The 21,858-nt window shown below is 38.3% G+C and overlaps 2 protein-coding genes and 1 long non-coding RNA gene across 5 annotated transcripts in view; 1 reads left to right on the top strand and 2 right to left on the bottom strand.

Moving 5' to 3' along the window:
• The window catches only part of ift140 (intraflagellar transport 140 homolog (Chlamydomonas)), a 52,909-nt gene extending 39,771 nt beyond the window's left edge, over window positions 1-13,138 (bottom strand). For 2 of the 3 annotated variants that reach the window (XM_061909282.1, XM_061909284.1), the window contains exons 1-4: window positions 12,981-13,138; window positions 10,339-10,498; window positions 1,221-1,442; window positions 1,027-1,148 (exon numbers count right to left, since the gene is read on the bottom strand). In XM_061909282.1, the coding sequence (XP_061765266.1) occupies window positions 1,027-1,148; window positions 1,221-1,442; window positions 10,339-10,485 (491 nt within the window). In that variant the 5' untranslated portion in view covers window positions 10,486-10,498; window positions 12,981-13,138. Of the gene's footprint in view, window positions 1-1,026; window positions 1,149-1,220; window positions 1,443-10,338; window positions 10,499-12,768; window positions 12,931-12,980 lie in introns of those variants that run through there. The other variant, XM_061909283.1, reaches the window with a different exon arrangement.
• On the top strand, window positions 6,405-9,044 carry LOC133558137 (uncharacterized). Its single transcript, XR_009807896.1, has 2 exons — window positions 6,405-6,718; window positions 7,729-9,044. It is a non-coding gene; the product is annotated as an uncharacterized LOC133558137 (long non-coding RNA).
• A 3,239-nt stretch (window positions 13,139-16,377) lies between the features above and the next one.
• telo2 (TEL2, telomere maintenance 2, homolog (S. cerevisiae)) overlaps window positions 16,378-21,858 on the bottom strand; it is a 17,014-nt gene continuing 11,533 nt past the window's right edge. The window contains exons 14-21 of the mRNA XM_061909281.1: window positions 18,983-19,099; window positions 18,836-18,907; window positions 18,593-18,751; window positions 18,397-18,488; window positions 18,220-18,319; window positions 18,052-18,116; window positions 17,109-17,224; window positions 16,378-16,832 (exon numbers count right to left, since the gene is read on the bottom strand). Of these exons, the coding sequence (XP_061765265.1) occupies window positions 16,711-16,832; window positions 17,109-17,224; window positions 18,052-18,116; window positions 18,220-18,319; window positions 18,397-18,488; window positions 18,593-18,751; window positions 18,836-18,907; window positions 18,983-19,099 (843 nt within the window). The 3' untranslated portion in view covers window positions 16,378-16,710. The remainder of the gene's footprint in view (window positions 16,833-17,108; window positions 17,225-18,051; window positions 18,117-18,219; window positions 18,320-18,396; window positions 18,489-18,592; window positions 18,752-18,835; window positions 18,908-18,982; window positions 19,100-21,858) is intronic.

Genomic DNA, 21,858 nt, shown 5'->3' with positions numbered 1-21,858 from the left:
GCTCCAAAACCTGTATGGACCATTCAGCATTAATGGTGCCTTCACAGATGTGTAAGTTACCCATGCCTTGGGCACTAATACACCCCCATACCATCACAGATGCTGGCTTTTGAACGTTGCGCCTATAACAATCCGGATGGTTATTTTCCTCTTTGTTCCGGAGGACACCACGTCCACAGTTTCCAAATATAATTTGAAATGTGGACTTGTCAGACCACAGAACACTTTTCCACTTTGCATCAGTCTATCTTAGATGAGCTCGGGCCCAGCGAAGCCGGCAGCATTCCTCTGTGTTGTTGATAAATGGCATTTGCTTTGCATAGTACAGTTTTAACTTGCATTTACAGATGTAGCGACCAACTGTAGTTACTGACAGTGGTTTTCTGAAGTGTTTCTGAGCCCATGTGGTGATATCCTTTACACACTGATGTCGGTTTTTGATGCAGTACCGCCTGAGGGATCAAAGGTCTGTAATATCATCGCTTACATGCAGTGATTTCTCCAGATTCTCTGAACCTTTTGCTAATTTTACGGACCGTAGATGGTAAAATCCCTAAATTCCTTGCAATAGCTCGTTGAGAAATGTTGTTCTAAAACTGTTCGACAATTTGCTTACAAATTGGTGACCCTCGCCCCATCCTTGTTTGTGAATTATTTAGCATTTCATGGAAGCTGCTTTTGTACCCAATCATGGCACCCACATGTTCCCAATCAGCCTGCACACCAGTGGTATGTTCCAAATAGGTGTTTGATGAGCATTTCTCAACTTTATCAGTATTTATTGCCACCTTTCCCAACTTATTTGTCACTTGTTGCTGGCATCAAATTCTAAAGTTAATGATTACTTGCAAAAAAACATTTTTTTATCAGTTTTAACATCACATATGTTGTCTTTGTAGCACATTTAACTGAATATGGGTTGAAATGCTTTGCAAATCATTGTATTCCGTTTATATTTACATGTAACACAATTTCCCAACTAATATGGAAACGGGGTTTGTAATAGCAACTGTTCTGTTGACTCACTCTCCAGGCGAGGCAGGCTTGAAGATGCAACAAGTGAGCGAGGAGCTGTAAGCATGCTTCACTTGATGGTTCCCTTGAAGTCTCCCTCTGGCATCTACCTTCCAAACAGCTAAAGTTCCAGTCTAAAACGTTCAAATAAATGTATTTCACATCTACATGCATAAGAGAAACATCAGTGCTTTGAAGACACCCACCTGATCCCCAGTTACCAAGCGGCTGCCGGAGCTACTCCACTCCAGCAACGTGATGTGTGCCGTGTGTGTGCTTGGCAGGACAGTTTGATCCCCAGAGGGGTGCACAAGTAGCACAACCTCGCCATTCTCCCAGCCCAGTGCCAACACTGGCTTTATGGGATGCCAGCAAAGCGTTGTGGGCTGGTGAGGACGTTCAATATGGCAGTTCTCCACGTGCTCTCCCTGCATTTAAATATGGGTGAGTTAAAAAATGCATGCTTTGTACTCATATATGGAGATATTGTTATGATTCAGAAGGCATTCTGGGATTGCTAACAAAATATTCATACTCAATAAAGGTTAGCTTGGAATGTATTTCAATGTTGCTTATATATCCATGGTGCTTATTGAATATTTATGCATAATAAATGTTAGTAAAGAACAGGAGTATCAAAACTTTTTAACTTGGGAGCCGCATTGGGCGGAATAAAATTGGCGAGAGGCCGAAAGCCGACCGCATGCAAAGTATTATTAATATATGTATGTATATATATATGAGCAGCACGGTGGGAGAGGGATTAGTGTGTCTGCCTCACAATACGTAGGTCCTGAGTAGTCCTGGGTTCAATCCCGGGCTCGGGATCTTTCTGTGTGGAGTTTGCATGTTCTCCTTGTGACTGCGTGGGTTCCCTCCGGTTACCCTGGCTTCCTCCCACCTCCAAAGACATGCACCTGGGGATAGGTTGATTGGCAACACTAAATTGGCCCTAGTGTGTGAATGTGAGTGTGAATGTTGTCTGTCTATCTCTGTTGGCCCTGTGATGAGGTGGCGACTTCTCCAGGGTGAACCCCGACTTCCGCCCGATTGTAGCTGAGATAGGCACCAGCGCCCTCCGCGACCCCAAAGGGAATAAGGGGTGGAAAATGGATGTATGGATGGATGTATATATATGTGTGTGTGTGTGCATATGTGTGTTGTTTGTAAAACAGGGTGTGTGTGATGCGTCAGTGCAGTAGCACTGCGTAGAAGTGCTTGTAGTTAGCGCATGTTGCATTTTGCATGTTGCATGTTGCATGCTGCTTCTGCCTGCTACTTTCTGCTTTCAAGTACTGCCCCTGGCTAGCCCTCCTTACGGGGGGTGAAAAGGGGAGCCGAGCGCGTAAGCCTCCTCTTGCCGGTACACAGCCTTTCAACCACTAAGACTCCTACAGGGACGGCGTGGCGCAGTGGGAGAGTGGCCGTGCGCAACCCGAGGGTCACTGGTTCAAATCCCACCTAGAACCAACCTCGTCACGTCCGTTGTGTCCTGAGCAAGACACTTCACCCTTGCTCCTGATGGTTGCTGGTTGGCGCCTTGCATGGCAGCTCCCTCCATCAGTGTGTGAATGTGTGTGTGAATGGGTAAATGTGGAAGTAGTGTCAAAGTACCTTGAAGGTAGAAAAGCGCTATACAAGTACAACCCATTTATCATTTACAGTGCCTCCTCGCGGCCACACACGGATTATCCAGAGAATAGTGCTCGATACCGTGGTAGAGCGCAATATGTAGGCGTGGGAAAAATCACAAGACTACTTCGTCTCTACAGAACTGTTTCATGAGCGGTTCCCTCAATCATCAGGAGATTTTAATGGAAGCATTCACATACAATGGTTTATATAGGGCACAGAGTGGGTGGGTACAGGCAGGCGTAGGGGCGTGGTGATTGGCTCATGTGTTACCTAGGAGGTGTTTCCGTCTGTGGCGGCATGTTGAAATGATTTCACTGCGCTTGTTGAGGGATGATAGATCTGGATGATATATAATAAACAGCTTCTCTTTTAAGCATAGGTTGCATCTTTTATTAAAACTGTTGTAAGGTGTGCTGGATGCAAGAATTTGCCATGTTATTGAATATTCCACATTATTGTCTTTGAGGTTCCAAATGTGTTTGCTGAGTTCTGTAGAATTCCGCAAAGTCTGGTTTCTAAAGGAGGCGTTGTGATTATTCCATCTTGTTTTGAACGCTCCTTCGGTTAATCCTACGTACGTGTCGGATGTGTTAATGTCCTTGCGTGTTACCTTTGCTTGGTAAACGACTGATGTCTGTAAGCACCCTCCGTTGGGAGGGCAATCAGGTTTCTTGCGACAGTTATATTCCTTATTGGTTTCAGAGTCGTTTAGTCTGAGAGTTCTGTAGAGATGAAGTAGTCTTGTGATTTTTCCCACGCCTACACACATATATATATATATATATATATATATATATATATATACACACATATATATATATATATATATATATATATATATATATATATATATATATATATATATATATATATGTGTGTATGTATGCATATATATACAGTGGGGCAAAAAAGTATTTAGTCAGCCACCGATTGTGCAAGTTCTCCAACTTAAAAAGATGACAGAGGTCTGTAATTTTCATCATAGGTACACTTCAACTGTGAGAGACAGAATGTGAAGGAAAAAAATCCAGGAATTCACATTGTAGGAATTTTAAATAATTTATTTGTAAATTATGGTGGAAAATAAGTATTTGGTCAATTCAAACAAGGAAGATCTCTGGCTCTCACAGACCTGTAACTTCTTCTTTAAGAAGCGCTTCTGTCCTCCACTCGTTGCCTGTATTAATGGAACCTGTTTGAACTCGTTATCTGTATAAAAGACACCTGTCCACAGCCTCAAACAGTCAGACTCCAAACTCCACTATGGCCAAGACCAAAGAGCTGTCGAAGGACACTAGGAAAAGAATTGGAGACCTGCACCAGACTGGGAAGAGTGAATCTACAATAGGCAAGCAGCTTGGTGTGAAGAAATCAACTGTTGGAGCAATTATCAGAAAATGGAAGACATACAAGACCACTGATAATCTCCCTCGATCTGGGGCTCCACGCAAGATCTCATCCCGTGGGGTCAAAATGATCATGAGAACGGTGAGCAAAAATCCCAGAACCACACAGGGGGATCTGGTGACTGACCTGTAGAGAGCTGGGACCAAAGTAACAAAGGTAACCATCAGTAATACACTACGCCGACAGGGAATCAGATCCTGCAGTGCCAGAAGTGTCTCCCTGCTTAAGCCAGTGCATGTCCAGACCCGTCTGAAGTTTGCCAGAGAGCACATGGATGATACAGCAGATGATTGGGAGAATGTCATTTGGTCAAATAAAACCAAAATAGAACGTTTTGGTATAAACTTAACTCTTTGTGTTTGGAGGAAGAAGAATACTGAGTTGCATCCCAAGAACACCATAACTACTGTGAAGCATGGGGGTGGGAACATCATGCTTTGGGGCTGTTTTTCTGGGGACAGGACAACTGATCCGTGTTAAGGAAAGAATAAATGAGGCCATGTATCGTGAGATTTTGAGCCAAAATCTTCTTCCATCAGTGAGACCTTTGAAGATGAAACTTGGCTGGGTCTTCCAGCATGACAATGATCCCAAACACACAGGAGTGGCTCCGTAAGAAGCATTTGAAAGTCCTGGAGTGGCCTAACCAGTTTACAGACCTCAACCCCATAGAAAATCTGTGGAGGGAGTTGAAGGTCTGTGTTGCTCGGTGACAGCCCCAAAATAAATCACTGCTCTTGAGAAGATCCGCATAGAGGAATGGGCCAAATACCAGCTACTGTGTGTGCAAACCTGGTAAAGACCTACAGTAATCGTTTGACCTATGTTATTGCCAACAAAGGTTATATTACAAAGTATTGAGTTGAATTTTTGTTATTGACCAAATACTTATTTTCCACTATAATTTGCAAATAAATTATTTAAAATTCCTACAATGTGAATTCCTGGATTTTTTCCCCACATTCTGTCTCTCACAGTTGAAGTGTACCTATGATGAAAATTACAGACCTCTGTCATCATTTTAAGTGGGAGAACTTGCACAATAGGTGGCTGACTAAATACTTTTTTGCCCCACTGTATATATATATATATATATATATATATATATATATATATATATATATATATATACACAAGTTAGGTCAGGAAAAAACACAAGAGGGTAATTCATCCCGACAAGCCTGTTTCGCTGGTTTCCCTGTTTGACACTCAGCATCAAGGGTTTGAATTGGGGGTTAAATCACCAAAAATGACTCCCGGGCGTGGCCACCGCTGCGGCTCACTGCTCCCCTCACCTACCAGGGGGTGATCAAGGGTGATGGGTCAAATGCAGAGACTAATTTCACCACACCTAATGTGTGTGTGACAATCATTGGTAATATGTATATTTGTATATATATATATATGTACATATATATATGTATGTGTACGTGTGCGTGTGTGCGTGTGCGTGTGTGTGTGTGTGGGTGTGCATGTGCATAATAAAAGTCAACTACAAGCTTCCCAAATGCTGTAATAAATTAAGCATGATGAGTTGACTTGAAACTGTTTAATGTTGCACTTTTTATATGTAGAAGAAAGATTTTGTCATTTTATTTAATCAAAGCAACAACTTGAGGCAGTTTAATGTGGATTAACATGGGTGGAATTATTATAATGTTCCCAATGTTAAAAGGATAAAGCCATTGTTTACAAATTTGGTAAATAAATAACCAAAAAATCTATATTTTGTTGTTTTCTTACTGTACCAAAAATGAACCGAACCGTGACCTCTAAACCGAGGTACGTACCGAACCGAAATTTTTGTGTACCGTTACACCCCTAATATATATATATATATATATATATATATATATATATATATATATATATATATAGGGCTGCAACAACTAATCGATTAAAATCGATTACAAAAATAGTTGGCTATTAATTTAGTCATCTATTCGTTGGCTTTATGCAATGCGCATGCGCTGAGGCTTTTTTCCGCCTTTTTTTCTTTCTTTCTTTCTTTTTTTTCCTTCCTAAAAATGTATCTATAAACTGCAACGTTTACAAACAGCTGAGAAACAAGAATCAAAATAAATACAAAAACAGTACAATGGGGCGGCCGTGCCAGCAACTTGAGGGTTGCAGGTTAGATCCCCGCTTCCGCCATTCTAGTCACTGTCGTTGTGTCCTTGGGCAGGACACTTTACCCACCTGCTCCCAGTTCCACCCACACTGGTTTGAATGTAAAAATTAGATATTGGGTTTCACTATGTAAAGCGCTTTGAGTTACTAGAGAAAAATCGCTATATAAACATAATTCACTTCACTTCACTACAAAACAGCGCCAGAGTGGCGCTGAGGCTACCTCTCGTGAGGTGGCAGTAAGCCAGCCAATGATGTCTCATGTGCAGCTCACATGACCACGCAGTCTCATTTGCTTGGAAACATTGGGAAAATGGCGGAAAACAGTACTGATAGTTCGGCGCAGAAACATCTGTAGGTTAATGCTGCAATGGAGAAAAGTGTACGACCTAAGTCGTCAAAAGTGTGGGAACACTTCACTTTAAACTCTGCAAAGAAGACCGTTTCCTGCGTGACACGGAAATACTACATCGCTTCGGGAGCACCTGAACAGGAAGCATGTAGGAGCCATGGATGAAGAGAAGAACTCAAGGTACGTAACTTTTTCAGTCCATAGTCCGAGTACATTGATCCATTGTGTCCGTCTTTGTCTTTTTAATATTTTGTTAACATTGAGATGTTTACAGGAAGCGCAGCAGCAACTGTTGTGTATAATCTTTCAGAGTGTTAGGAACTTTTTGGATAGTTCGACGTCTTCATTTTCTGTGTTATTTTGAGTCGCAACAAGCATTCATAAGTTCAACTTTTTTGTGAGTAACGTTAACGTTATCCCTTTGTTGCAACGCGGGGCTGATAATGTGTCTCCGGCACATTTGACTCCGTTTTGAGAGAGAGAAAACGTACGGTTACCAATTTGGAAATTAACATAACGGACAGAAATATCTCAGGTTGGTTTTATAATTGATCAATGTAGCCGGACCCGATAAAGCTATATAAATATATTTAGATTTGAGTGACGGTATAACAAAACGTTATGAAGGTGCTGGAATATTTCATGCTATTATTCACAGGCATCCTAAAATTAATCCTTTATTATTCACAATAAAAACGTGTAAAATATCTGATTCAGTTCTGATCTGATGAGTTACATTTCTGTGTTAATATTGTTGTATGCTGCATCCCCAATGTCCATTTATTTCATTTAGCTTATTTTTTAATGTGGTGGTGTAATTAGATAGATGGATGGATAGATAGATAGATATTACTTTTATTGATTCCCTCAGGGATTTTCCTCAGGAACATTTAAATTCCAGCAGCAGTGTGCAGAATTGAGATCGAATTTAAAAAGGAAAAACGGGAGTTTAAATGGAAAAAAAAAAGAAGAAAATATTACAATAAGAAAAAAAAGAAAAAAGCAACATAAGACTAAAAATATAACTGTAAAAATATCAATAAAACAAGAAAAACTAAGCAGCAGTGACCATGATGTGAAAAATGTGCCTTTTACATCAGAAATTATTAAATAAATCTACTAAATATGTATTGAGTTACATGTAAATGTTGCTACTATGTACGTTCATTATATGGTTTCTCTCATTTCAGAAAAAAACAAGCCAGCATTAGCAACTTCGTACAAAAGAAGGTCTGCACACCACAGCAAGCGGCTGCATTGACTTATAGTGTCCTAAATATGTTGGTAACTGACATGAGGCTACTATTAATGGTTGAGGATGACGGTTTCAGAAAAAATATTTACGTCCTCAACCCTGGTTACACTCTTCCCTCGAGGACCCATTCTACGAAACTGATGGAGAGGAAGTATGAGCATACATTTCAAGCTGTGAAAACTGACATTAAAGCCACCCAGAGCAAAAGTGTAGCCAATGAAGCCTACCTTGGCAATACATGCCACTACATTGGAGACGAATGGAACATGAAGTCAATCTGCCTTACGACCATGCCACTAGAGGAAAGACATTCAGCATCCACCATTGCAGAATGGTTGGAATAGGTTGTAGGCAGGTTTGAAATTATTGCTATTGTGCATGACAATGGTGCACTTTATATAAAAAAAACAAAACATTTTTCCAACACTTTCCTTGTTATTGTTATGTTTGGCAAGTCGAAAGGACATGGTTTTTGTGTTGGTTGCATTTTCTTTATGCGCTTTAAGGAAGGAGGGTTGTTTGGATTGGGCCATATAAAGTAATACTGTACTGAATTCAAAGCACAGCACAAATTGGGTGCCTTAATCCTAAACTATTTAGTTTTTCGACAAGATGAAGACAAACTTGCAGCCTTCAACTTGACAAACACTCCATGTGCCGAAGTTCTTATTAAACTCCAATTAGACTCCTGACGTCTAGTAACCCGAATTGAACATTGCACCGCAGTTATGAAACCCCTGGTATAGAAGATAGTATGCCTACAATTATATATGAAATGAACCTTTGATTGAACTAGTTAACCTGACCCTGAACAGTGACTAAGCAGATGTTTAAACCTTTGAGTAACATTCGAGGTAGACGTATGATATCCTTCGTTAAACAAACTAATGAGGTGCAAAAGGAGGTGAAGCAAGGCCAGGGCTTTTTAAAAACACTAATAGACTGATTGTCATGGCAACTGTGTTGATGGTCAACACTTTGCTCAAGGGAAACTAGTGAAAGGCGCCAATAAAGAGACAGATAAGGTAAACAGTTAAAGAAAGCACTTACAGCCTGGACAGGACAGCCTAACCTTGTGAAACTCCCCCAACTCACTATAAGTGGAGAGAGAAATTGGCCTTTGGGATTCTTGTCCCTCAAACGATCCAGCATGCGTTGGTGCCATGTGTTGACAACCACCCAGGAAGGCTCTGTACGTGTATGTCTTTGTGTTGATGCAATAAATGTAACTGATTGAATATATCGAAACAAGTGTCTGACAAGGGTTCTTCTCCCTCTGATCAAAACAAACATGCGGCGATTGGACTGAGTTAAGGTTATAATTACAGATGTCCGATATTATCGGGCTGCCGACATCATCAGCCGGTAAATGCTTTAAAAATGTACTATTGGAAATGATCGGTATTGGTTTCAAAAAGTAAATTTATGACTTTTTAAAACGCCGCTGTACCGGGTGGTACACGGATGTAGGGAGAAGTACAGAGCGCCAATAAACCTTAAAGGCACTGCCTTTGCGTGCCGGCTCAATCACATGATACCTACGGCTTTTCACACACACAAGTGAATGCAACGCATACTTGGTCAACGGCCATAGAGGTCACACTGAGGGTGGCCATACAAACAACATTAACACTGTTACAAATATTTGCCACACTGTGAACCCACACCAAACAAGAATGAAAAATACTTTTCGGGAGAACATCCGTAACAGAACAAATACACAGAACCCCTTGCAGCACTAACTCTTCCGGGACGCTACAATATACACCTCCGCTACCCCCCCGACCCCGCTCCCCTCAACCTCCTCATGCTCACTCAAGGAGAGCATGCCCTAAATTCCAAGGTGCTGTTTTGAGGCATGTTAAAAAAAAATAATGCATTTTGTGATTCAATACTAATTATGGCAGTGCTATGTTGGCATTTTTTTCCATAACTTGAGTTGATTTATTTTGGAAAACCTTGTTACATTGAATAATGCATCCAGCAGGGCATCACAAAAAAAATTAGGCATAATAATGTGTTAATTCCACAATTGTACAGTATATATCGATATGGGTTGATATCGGAATCCGTAATTAAGAGTTGGACAATATTGGAATATCGAATACCGAATGATTATCGGACATCTCTAGTTAGAATAATAATAATAATTATAATAATAATAATGCAATAGATTTATTAAGTGCTTTTCTAGACACTCAAAGCGTTTCACAGAGATGTGGGAACCCATCATTCATTCACTCCACATTCACACCTGGTGGTGGTAAGCTACATTTGTAGCCACAGCTGCCCTGGGGTAGACTGACAGAAGCGTGCTGCCAGTTTGCGCCTCCGACCACCACCCATCATTCATTCACCAGTGTGAGCGGCACTGGGGGCAAGGGCAAAGTATCCCGCCCAAAAACACAACGGCAGTGATTTGGATGGCAAGAGGCGGGGGAGCGAACCTGCAACCCCAAAGTTTGTTTCTGGCACGGCCGCTCTACCCACCACGCCATGCCGCCTCCAAATTGGAATCCATCGTCAAACAGCACACTGTACGTACCTGCTGGAGGTAAATGTCAACATTTCCTCCAATGGGGGAATGACGTGAGGCCACAGCCAGTATGGAGAGAGCCGAGTGCCACATCAACAGAGAGGGCTCCTCACTATTCTCAGGGGTCTCAACACGGTGGTCAAAATACACTGCCATGGCCCAACTGTATCTAGATGGGGAGGGGGAAAATATGACATATTACTGAGAAATTACTACTCTTTTGACATAATTATATGATTATTGTACCATATGTCCCGGCAAGAAATCTGCATACAAAGGACTCCGGCTTATTAGTGATTCCCAAAGACCAAAAAAAGTTTGCGGGCTAGAGAGCGTTTTCCGTTCGGGCTCCAGTACTCTGGAATTCCCTCCCGGTAACAGTTCGAGATGCTACCTCAGTAGAAGCATTTAAGTCTCATCTTAAAACTCATTTGTATACTCTAGCCCAGTGGTTTTCAAATGGTCACGTACCCCCGGGGGTACTTGAAGGTATGCCAAGGGGTACATGAGATTCTTAAAAAATATTCTAAAAATAGCAACAATTCAAAAATCCTTTATAAATATATTTATTGAATAATACTTTACCAAAATATGAATGTAAGTTCATAAACTGTGGAAAGAAATGCAACAATGCAATACTCAGTGTTAACAGCTAGATTTTTTTGCGGACATGTTCCATAAATATTGATGTTAAAGATTTCCTTTTTTTGTGAAGAAATGTTTAGAATTAAGTTCATGAATCCAGATGGATCTCTATTACAGTCCCCAAAGAGGGCACTTTAAGTTGATTACTTCTATGTGTAAAAATCTATATTTATAATTGAATCACTTGTTTATTTTTTGACAAGTTTTTAGTTATTTTAATATCTTTTTTCCCCCAAATAGTTCAAGAAAGACCACTACAAATGAGCAATATTTTGCACTGTTATACAATTTAATAAATTCGAAACTGATGACATAGTGCTGTATTTTACTTCTTTATCTCTTTTTTTAAACCAAAAATGCTTTGCTCTGATTAGGGGATACTTGAATTTAAAAAAATGTTCTCAGGGGGTACATCACTGAAAAAAGGTTGAGAACCACTGCTCTAGCCCAGTGGTTCTTAACCTGGGCTCGATTGAACCCTAGGGGTTCGGTGAGTCGGCCTCAGGGGTTCGACGGAGCCTCCGCCGCGGAGGTCAGGACACACCCTACTCAACGTGTAAATACGAACTTCTCCCTATCGGCGTATTATGGATACCTCCAAACAATGTTCCCTCTAAATTTTTCATCTGATTTTCAGGTGTGTAATTTTTTTTGAGTTCATGCACTGTGTTGGTTTGGTCATTTGAACCAGGTGATGTTAATGCACGGTTAATTTTATGCACCAGTAAAAAAAACAGATAACTTCCTCTTAAATCTGAAAAAAATAAATTTTTATTTTTCACTAAAGAATGGTTCGGGGAATGCCCATATGAATAGCGGTGTGGTTCGGTACCTCCAACAAGGTTAAGAACCACTGCTCTAGCCTTTCAATAGACCCCCTTTTAAGACCAGTTGATTCGCCATTTCTTTTCTTTTTCTCCTCTGTCCCACTCTCCCTTGTGGAGGGGGTCCGGTCCGGTGGCCATGGATGAAGTACTGGCTGCCTCGAGTCGGGACCCAGGATGGACCGCTCGTCCAGAGTCGGGACCCAGGATGGACCGCTCGCCTGTGTATTGACTGGGGACATATCTGCGCTGCTAATCCGCCTCCGCTTGGGATGGTTTCCTGTTGGCTCCACTATGGACAAGACTCTTGCTACTGTATTGGATCCACTTTGGACTGAAGTCTCATGGTTGTGTTGGATCCACTATGGATTGAATTTTCACAGTATCACGTTAGACCCGCTCGACATCCATTGCTTTCGGTCCCCTGGAGGGGGGGTTGGGTTGCCCACATATGCGGTCCTCTCCAAGGTTTCTCATAGTCATCATTGTCATTGTCACCGACATCCCACTGGGGGGAGTTTTCCTTACCCTTATGTGGGCTCTACCAAGGATGTCATTATGGTTTGTGCAGCCCTTTGAGACACTGGTGATTTAGGGGTATATAAATAAACATTGATTTAATAGTGAAATGTATAGTCAACCAAAGCATGCTGTCTTAATATGTTTATATCCTATTTAGGGAATGGCTGATGATGATTATTGTACCTACACAGATACACGCCTGCTTACGGTGCTTTAATAAAATAGCGGAAAGTGAGAAAATCCATAATTCTCCTATTGTGCAATTCGACGTTTTAGTTTATACATGTATAAACACAACTGCCTTATTTGTGAGCACATTTGTATATTTAAGGCAACGACGACAATAATTGTGTTCTCACATGGTGAGACCGCGAAAAGAACGGTCAATTTATTGTGATGTAGTGTTGTATATGGTAGCATTCTTACACATATAACAAAACAAACGTACCTTCAACGCACTTTTTCCTTGCCAACAACGTTTCTGAAGCGAGTTTGGTGATTATTTTAAGACATTTCAGGTCGACAAAGCTCGCTCAAACTATTGCTTTCCTCGACGGCATCCATCTTGGATTTTCCACTTGGCTAGCGAGCCTTGCTGTTTAGTGTTACCCTTTACTAAGGGCTTCTAAGCAAACAGAGATGTGGATTTTGAGGACTTACCACGCTCTTTAATGAAAGCCACAAACTTTGTGGATGGGCACTCGAACGGTTACAACATATCTGCTGAGTAGATGTGTCTCCCGTGTGTGGCCACAAAAGCGTCGCTGACAGTTGCTACTGACAACCGCAGCGCGGAGGTTGAACCAGAGGAGGAGTTACGGAAATGGCCGAACTTTGCCGAAATGATGCATGTCGATGCTAAAAATACAGACAAAGAACAAAACAAAAACAAACTATCTTTTTCTCTTTTTTCATATTTATGCATGTACAATACAGGCCAAATATTTGGACACACCTTCTAATTTCAATGAGTTTTCTTTATTTTAATGACTATTTAAATTGAAGACTGTCACTGCATGAAGGCATCAAAACTGACACATGTGAAGTCAAAAGCCTATCAGGTGACTACCACTTGAAGCTATTCGAGAGAATGCCAAGAGTGTGTAAAACAGTAATCAGAGCAAATGGTGGCTATTTTGAAGAAACTAGAATATATAACATATTTTCAGTTATTTAATTTTTTTTGTCAGGTACATAACTTCACATGTGTTCATTCATAGTTTTGATGTCTTCAGTGACAATCTACAATGTAAATACTAGTCATGAACACAAAAAAAAAACCAAATTAAAAAGGTGTGTCCAAACTTTTGGCTTGTACAGTATGTGCATATATATATATATATATATATATATATATATATATATATATATATATATACATATATATATATATATATGCACATATCCATCCATCCATCCATCCATTTTCTACCGCTTATTCCCTTTCGGGGTCGCGGGGGGCGCTGGCGCCTATCTCAGCTACAATCGGTATATATATATATATATATATATATATATATATATATATATATATATATATATATATATGTGTGTCTGTGTGTGTATATATATATATATATTTAAATATATACATGTGTATATTTATATAAACACATATATGTGTGTATATATACGTATATATGTGTGTATATATATATAAACATTTTTGTGTATGTATATATATATATATATATATACGTGTGTATATATATGTGTGTATATATTAAACATGTATATACTGTATATATGTGTATATATACACATACATATACACACATTTATGTGTGTATATGTATAATGTGTATATATTTATATAAACACACACACACACACACACACAGTATATATATATATATATACTGTGTGTGTGTGTGTGTGTGTGTGTGTGTGTGTGTGTGTGTGTGTGTGTGTGTGTGAATATACAGTCAAGAAAAAAAAGTATTTGAACACCCTGCTATTTTGCAAGTTCTCCCACTTAGAAATCATGGAGGGGTCTGAAATTTTCACGGTAGAAGCATGTCCACTGTATGAGAGATAAACTAAAAAGAAAAATCCAGAAAACACAATCTATGATTTTTTTTAACAATTTATTTGTGCGATACAGCTGAAAATAAGTATTTGAACACCTGTCTATCAGCTAGAATTCTGAGCCTCAAAGACCTGTTAGTCCAACGCTAAAAGTCCTCCTCCACTCCACTGTATTATCCTGAATCAGATGCACCTGTTTGAGGTCTTTAGCTGCATAAAGACACCTGTCCACTCCATACAATCAGTAAGACCCAAACATTCAACATGGCTAAGAGCAAAGAATTGTCCAAAGACACAATTGTACAACTCCACAAGGATGGAAAGGGCTGCGGAGAAATTGCCAAGCAGCTTGGTGAAAAAAGGTCCACTGTTGGAGCAATCATTAGAAAATGGAAGAAGCTAAACATGACGGTCAATCTCAATCGGAGTGGAGCCCCATGCAAGATATCACCTTGTGGGGTCTCAATGATGCTAAGAAAGGTCAGAAATCAGCCCAGGACTACACAGCAGTACTTGGTCAATGACCTGACAAGAGCTGGGGCCACTGTTTCCATGGTCACTGTTGGTAATACACTAAGACGTCATGGTTTGAAATCATGCAAAGCACGGAAGGTTCCCCTGCTTAAACCAGCACATGTTAAGGCCCGTTTTAAGTTTACCAATGACCATTTGGATGATCCAGAGGAATCATGGGAGAAAGTTTTGTGGACAGATGAGACCAAAATTGACCTTTTGGAAGAATGATGCGTACAATCCCAACACCATCCCTACTGTGAAGCATGGGGGTGGTAGCATCATGCTTTGGGGGTGTTTTTCTGCTCATGGGACAGGACGACTGTACTGTATTAAGGAGAGGATGACTGCAACCATGTATTGTGAGATTTTGGCCAAAAACCACCTTCCCTCAGTCAGATCATTGAAGATGAGTCGTGGCTGGATCTTCCAACATGACAATGACCCAAAGCACACGGCCAGGAAAACCAAGAAGTGGCTTCGTAAGAACCATATTAAGGTTCTGGAGTAGCCTAGCCAGTCTCCAGACCTAAATCCAATTGAAAATCTTTGGAGTGAGCTGAAAGTCTGTGTTACTCAGCGACAGCCCAGAAACCTGACTGATCTAGAGAAGATCTGTGTGGAGGAGTGGGCCAATATATCTCCTGCAGTCTGTGCAAACCTGGTTAAGAACTACAGGAAACTTTTGACCTCTGTAATTGCAAACAAAGGCTAGTCTACCAAATATTAATGTTGATGTTCAAATACTTATTTTCAGCTTAATCACACAAATAAATTGTTAAAAAAATCAAAGATTTTGATTTCTGGATCTTTCTTTTTAGGTTATCACTCATACAGTGGACTTGCACCTACCGTGAAAATTTCAGACCCCTCCATGATTCCTAAGTGGGAGAACTTGCAAAATAGCAGAGTGTTCAAATACTTATTTTCTTATCTGTATGTGTGTGTGTGTATATATATATATATATATATATATATATACAGTCAAGAAAATAAGTATTTGAACACCCTGCTATTTTTCAATAGCAGGGTGTTCAAATACTTTTTTATACACATATGTGTATATACATATACACATGTGTGTATACAGTATATATACATATATATATACTGTATACACACATATGTGTATATGTATATATATGCACACATATACACATATATGTACCTAATATATATATATGTATATATATATATATATATATATATATATATATATATACTGTATGTGTGTGTGTGTGTACATACATACATATATACTGTAATATTTTTAGCCTAGATTTAACACATGCTTATCATTAATTGGTATTTTTGTTGGAATTTTATTTTCATATAAAAAAATTCAGCTGAAACTACAGATGACAGCAATCTTTAAAAATATATGTAACATTATTTAGCATGTTTGATATAGGTGAAATAATTCTCATTATGCTAGACCTGTTATTTCTGAAATGCTTCCTTTTGTGTCTGCACATATTAGGCATTTTCCTTAAAACGAAACTGAATATCAGTGAAGTCATTCTCCTGTGAAACTTTTCATTTATGTCAGATGAAGCAGATTGTATTTTTTCCGAGACATGTACATACATAAATATTCACAGGATGTCCTTGGCAGACAAACAACAATAATAGTGAGATCTGCTGGTGCAGGAAATAGCCAGACAAAAAGGATATACCTCTACTATATGGAGGATACCCTCTCAACACAATACTTCACAATAAAAATGACAAATTGATCCATATTCTACCTTGAGTATTCATGATGTACATTCAGAACACCACTTGGGTAAGATGCAGTCCTTCTAAAAACAGGGTGTTTAGTTTCAGTTTGTGTAGTTTTCCTTTGTGATTAAGAGTCAATGCTGAGGACTTGTGGGTTTTGCAACTGTTTCTTCAAGCTCTTATCCATCACTACCAAACTCTGCACAGCCAAACTCCTGCAGTCTGCATCCAGATCCCCCTCAGCCACATCTGGAAATGGCGAACCATACAAAAAGGACACATTTTTTGCTTGCATTTTAAACAGGAAACATTGATTCAACTCATAGTTACTATTTTATTAAACTACTTTTAGCTGCAGGATGGGCCAAAAAGAATACTGCTTGTTAAAACAATAACGTCATAGACAATGCTTGCGTATTACAGGACATCCTGGATCCTCGTCCTCTTCCCAGCAATCAGTGCAGCTGTGTGTGTATTCTGTCCATGAGTGTGTCTTCCACTGAATTAGAAACCTTTTTTGTTTACCTGCCAGCCAAGATCTGGTCTCAAATAGCTGATCTGCAAGGTCCACCAGAAGGTTTTGACTGGGCACGGCCAGAAAAACGGAGCATACAGCAAAGAGAACGCCTCGTCTTACCACCCTTGGAAAAACAAAATATAATAAATAAAGCATTTTTGAAGTAAACTATGACTATTATTTAAAATATATAAATAAATCATATACAGTACAGACAAATACAAAAGCAGTACATTATAACTATTGATAATCATACAAATAGCAGCCAGCGAAATAACAACTGATACATACTTTCCGTACCCACTGTAAATACAATTATCAATATGTTCAATTACCATTTATATATTCTTATATTCCGATTCTTGGGGTGACTAATTTGAAGACTCAAGCCTCTTAATTTAACACGATTAAAACGATTCAAACTGATCCTTATCAATTTTTGGAACTTATGAATTGTTTCAGAATCGGAATAAATAAGAATGACCATTTGGATGCGAATGGATTTTTTTTAGTACCCCTACTTATTAGCATTAGTTTTAGGAAATTTACTTTAAAATACATTTTCAAATAAAACCAATTCTCGCAACATAATATTTGGTATGAACATGATAATAAAACCTTTCAAAATAGGTAACAGGCTGCAAAAGCTCATACTGGCTGCTGATGTATAACATATACGCACAGTGGCTAAGAGCGCAGATGGCCTAAATATATATATATTTTTAAATGATTCTAAAAAAAAAAAGTTTATTCTTATTATGAATCATTTTAGAATCGGCATGAGTAACAATCGCGATTCTGATTTTTTTCAGCACATGTACTTAGTATTAATTATAGTAAATTAATTGTAAAATACATTTTAACTCTTAAGCACTAAACATCTAATATTAAAATTATAATACACTGCCAAAGAAACTGATTTTTAAAGTGGGGAACCCTGACATTACTTACTGGTCAGCATGGTAGCGTAACGTCCACACAAAATCTAGCAGGGCATGACCCATTTGTGCGGCTATCTGTACGGGCAAAATGAGAAACAAAAACAATATTAATTATTATTATTATTGGGTTAGCATAAAAAATCTGCTATTTCAACATTCTGCATCAAAAAGACTGTACTGGAATGTTCACTGCCAGATGCATAAAGAGCCCCAAGGTGTGGATCAGCCTGCCCAATACTAGGTGGTCATTCCCCAATAGGTCAAAGGTAACCTGAGGCCTGCAAGAAATTCAACAAACACACATACATGTTTTCTATTGCAAGCTCAAATATATAAATGTGTGTGTTTCAATCACTTGTCATAATTCCTGAGGAGAGGGAAAAAGAAATATCCAGCCACCGGTGAATAACGGTTGGGTGTGGCCTGAGCTGGAAGCTTGGTGATTCCCTAAAGTAGACATTAAGGCATTAAAATATGTATTACCGGTATTCAAAAAATTCAGAGTGCATTTATTTGAACTACCTTACTGAGAGTGTATTTATTTGAACTACCTTACTGATACGCTTGGTCTTTGCTTGAATGCGCTTCTCAACAACCTGCTGCCAGGCTGCAGTGTTGTTAGCCGAATATGGAGTCAAATCCGTGGTTACGGTTGGAACTGTGTTGCCTGGGGTTGGCTTAGAGAGCTCCTGAGCTGCTGCAGCAAGAACCTGGGGAGTACAGGACATAACTTTATGGATCTATCTTGACATCAATGGCCCATCACCCAATTAGAACTAAAGTGTTTTGTAAACCTCCAAGATGTCCAGTCGCTGTCGAAGGCTGTAGTTTAAGGAGTAAAACTCTGTGGTGAGGTACTCGGTCACCTGTAACCAACAATAATACATCAGTTAGAAATGAGTGTTAAATGCGTATATTATGAGAAAAATGGGAGAGCATACCGGGATGCAATCAGTGACTATGAGCGCCACCATGATAGCCTGTCTAAGCGCCAGAAAGCCATTTATGCTATATTTATCCTCCATGTGGAGGAGAACTTTGGTTAGCTGGACACTGATCTGAGGACACATACAATGAAACACGATTAGACACTCAGAGGAAAAAAAAAAAAGCATATATTTAAAAAAATAAATCACTAGTGAAGTAGATTATTATAAACTCTGCTCAAGCACCAGCCCCAGAGTTGCCTATTTTTCGCTGCAGCTCTTAGGCCTGTCCCTCTTCACCTCCCAGCACCTCCCATCAATCCCAACTTTGTGTAAATATATAGAAAAATCTGAGACTTAAAGAAGAAGAGGCAGAATTGTTATACTATCTGTAACATCCAGGAAGAAATTATATCAGACAGCTTGAAAAGTGTCTCACCTATAAGCTACGTGAAAGAGCCCAGAAATGTTTTTCTCTAAATGTTTGCAGTATTTCCAGATTCCGCAAAGGACACCTTATAATATATTAAATCCATAAACTGCTATAAAATTGTACAACATTGAGTAAATGGCGAGAGATTGTGATGTAGAGCAATCCCATATTTGTATAAATTTTCCCAGATTTCCTATATTTTGAAATGCAAATGTTGATGCTCCTCCGACCTGCAGAATTAGACACACATAATAACGGTGTTTGTGAAATCCCCTGATATTATTTGGTGTTAAATCAACCACAACATTAGTGCCACATTAACATTATGTCACTACTAATTTGACATTTCCTCAAAGATAATGTTAAAAATACAGCAACTTAAAGCCTGTCCAACGGTTTACTGACGTATACCATTCATGTTTAAACAACTTCTACTGCAAATGAGTATCGCCTCCAAATATTGGTTATCGGCCTCCTTGACTACTAATAGTCAAGGAGAAAACACATTGGTAAAAATCTAGTTCTTCTATTTTAGTTTGCTTATTTTTTTAAATTGTGGCAGTTTGATGCAGTAAACTTATGAAACAGTGTGCATTACAATCATAAAGAAAATGAGCAAAAGGGTATGTGTATCCATCAGTTTTTTGTTAAAATGCACAAAGCGCTTAGTATTTCGCAGGCTTTGTAGTCTTTTAATTGTATTATAATTTTACTATTAGATTTCGCATGTGTGTACGTTTTGTGTTGAGAGGCCATTTATTTTTTGGACACTTGGGTGTTGAAGCAATGGCAATAAATAGTATTCTAATGCTTTCATCTATTTCAGTTATCAACAGTCACAACTCTGCAATAATAATTTTAATTAAGGTCAACAATATTAAGCAACACATTTCATTCACCAAATTTGTATTGCCTCCATGTTCCATTTCTTGTTTTTTTACATTTTGCATATGTTTTTTCAAAACATTTCTTCGCTTGGCACAATTAAAAGAAAAAAATGTAAGCAAAAAAAAATATTGTAAGTGTAAACATATAAACATATAAACCTTATGCTGTGAATGTTTTATCAGTATATCAATGGATACATGGAAGCAGGGCAATTTCCGCGTCCGCCCTCGTCATTTGCTGTAATGCCGTAAAAGAATTGGATCCGGAGATTTCCCCTCGGAGTAAACGGAGCAAAGCGATTGGTTTTACGTCATTTTCTCTCGCTCCCCGGCCTGTGTGTATAGGCGCACTGCTGTGTTTAGATGGAGACAGGTGTGGACAAATTGGAGACAGAAACGCTTGTCCCCACACTAAAAGTATACAGAGAAGGAGAACAACTATTTGATGTTGCTTTTATTTTCTCAATATAGCGTTCATCAGCTGCTGTGATTGAGAGTTAATGAGGTGAGGAAACATGCAGCAGGCAATATGTCGTAAACGTTGTCACAACTTCTTTATAGAATTTTTAGTTTGTTGACAGGGATGCTCACTTATCCTTTATTTAACTGCAAACTGTATCAGCGTTCAAATAACATCAGTACTTGCTAAAATGTTTTGTCATCTCATCGAATTGAACGCAGGATGTGAAGATTGTGTATTCCATGTGAGAGGTATTTTTCGATGTGATTAGGTTATTTTTTGTTGGGCAAACAGTTGCACTGAACCACTAGGGAGGCATTGGAGAAGAACAAAGCTTCTTTATTAGACTTCATCTTCATTAACCAAATTGCTTTGTGTTTTATTTTGATATAAAAAATATCCAAAAATAAAATTAAGTATTTATATATATATATATATATATATATATACTGGATAAACAAATAAATAGTAGAAATTGGTTGGTTTAGTCTGGGCCAAGAGGACAATGAAACTCCAACTCGAATATATATATATATACATATATATATATATATATATATATATATATATATATATATATATATTCGAGTTGGAGTGAATATATACATATATATATATTTACATATATATATATTTATATATATATGTATATATATATACATATATATATATATATATATATATATATATATATAAATATATATATATATATATATATATATATAAATATATATATATATATATATATATATATATATATATATATATATATATATATAAATATATATATATATATATATATATATAAATATATATATATATATATATATATATATATAAATATATATATATATATATATATATATATATATATATATATATATATAAATATATATATATATATATATATATACATATATATAAATATATGTCTTGATTGGATTATCCAGAGAATAGTGCTCGATACCGTGGTAGAGCGCAATGTAGGTGTGGGAAAAAATCACAAGACTACTTCATCTCTACAGATCTGTTTCATGAGGGGTTCCCTCAATCATCAGGAGATTTTAATGGAAGCATACTAAATCCGAAATAGGAAAAATCAGCAAAATAA

The sequence above is a fragment of the Nerophis ophidion genome, linkage group LG08 (genome assembly GCF_033978795.1).
Source record: "Nerophis ophidion isolate RoL-2023_Sa linkage group LG08, RoL_Noph_v1.0, whole genome shotgun sequence".
Classification (NCBI taxonomy): Eukaryota; Metazoa; Chordata; class Actinopteri; order Syngnathiformes; family Syngnathidae; genus Nerophis; species Nerophis ophidion.
The sequence above is the reverse complement of the archived record's forward strand: the minus strand, read 5'-3'. Positions and strand labels throughout refer to the sequence as shown.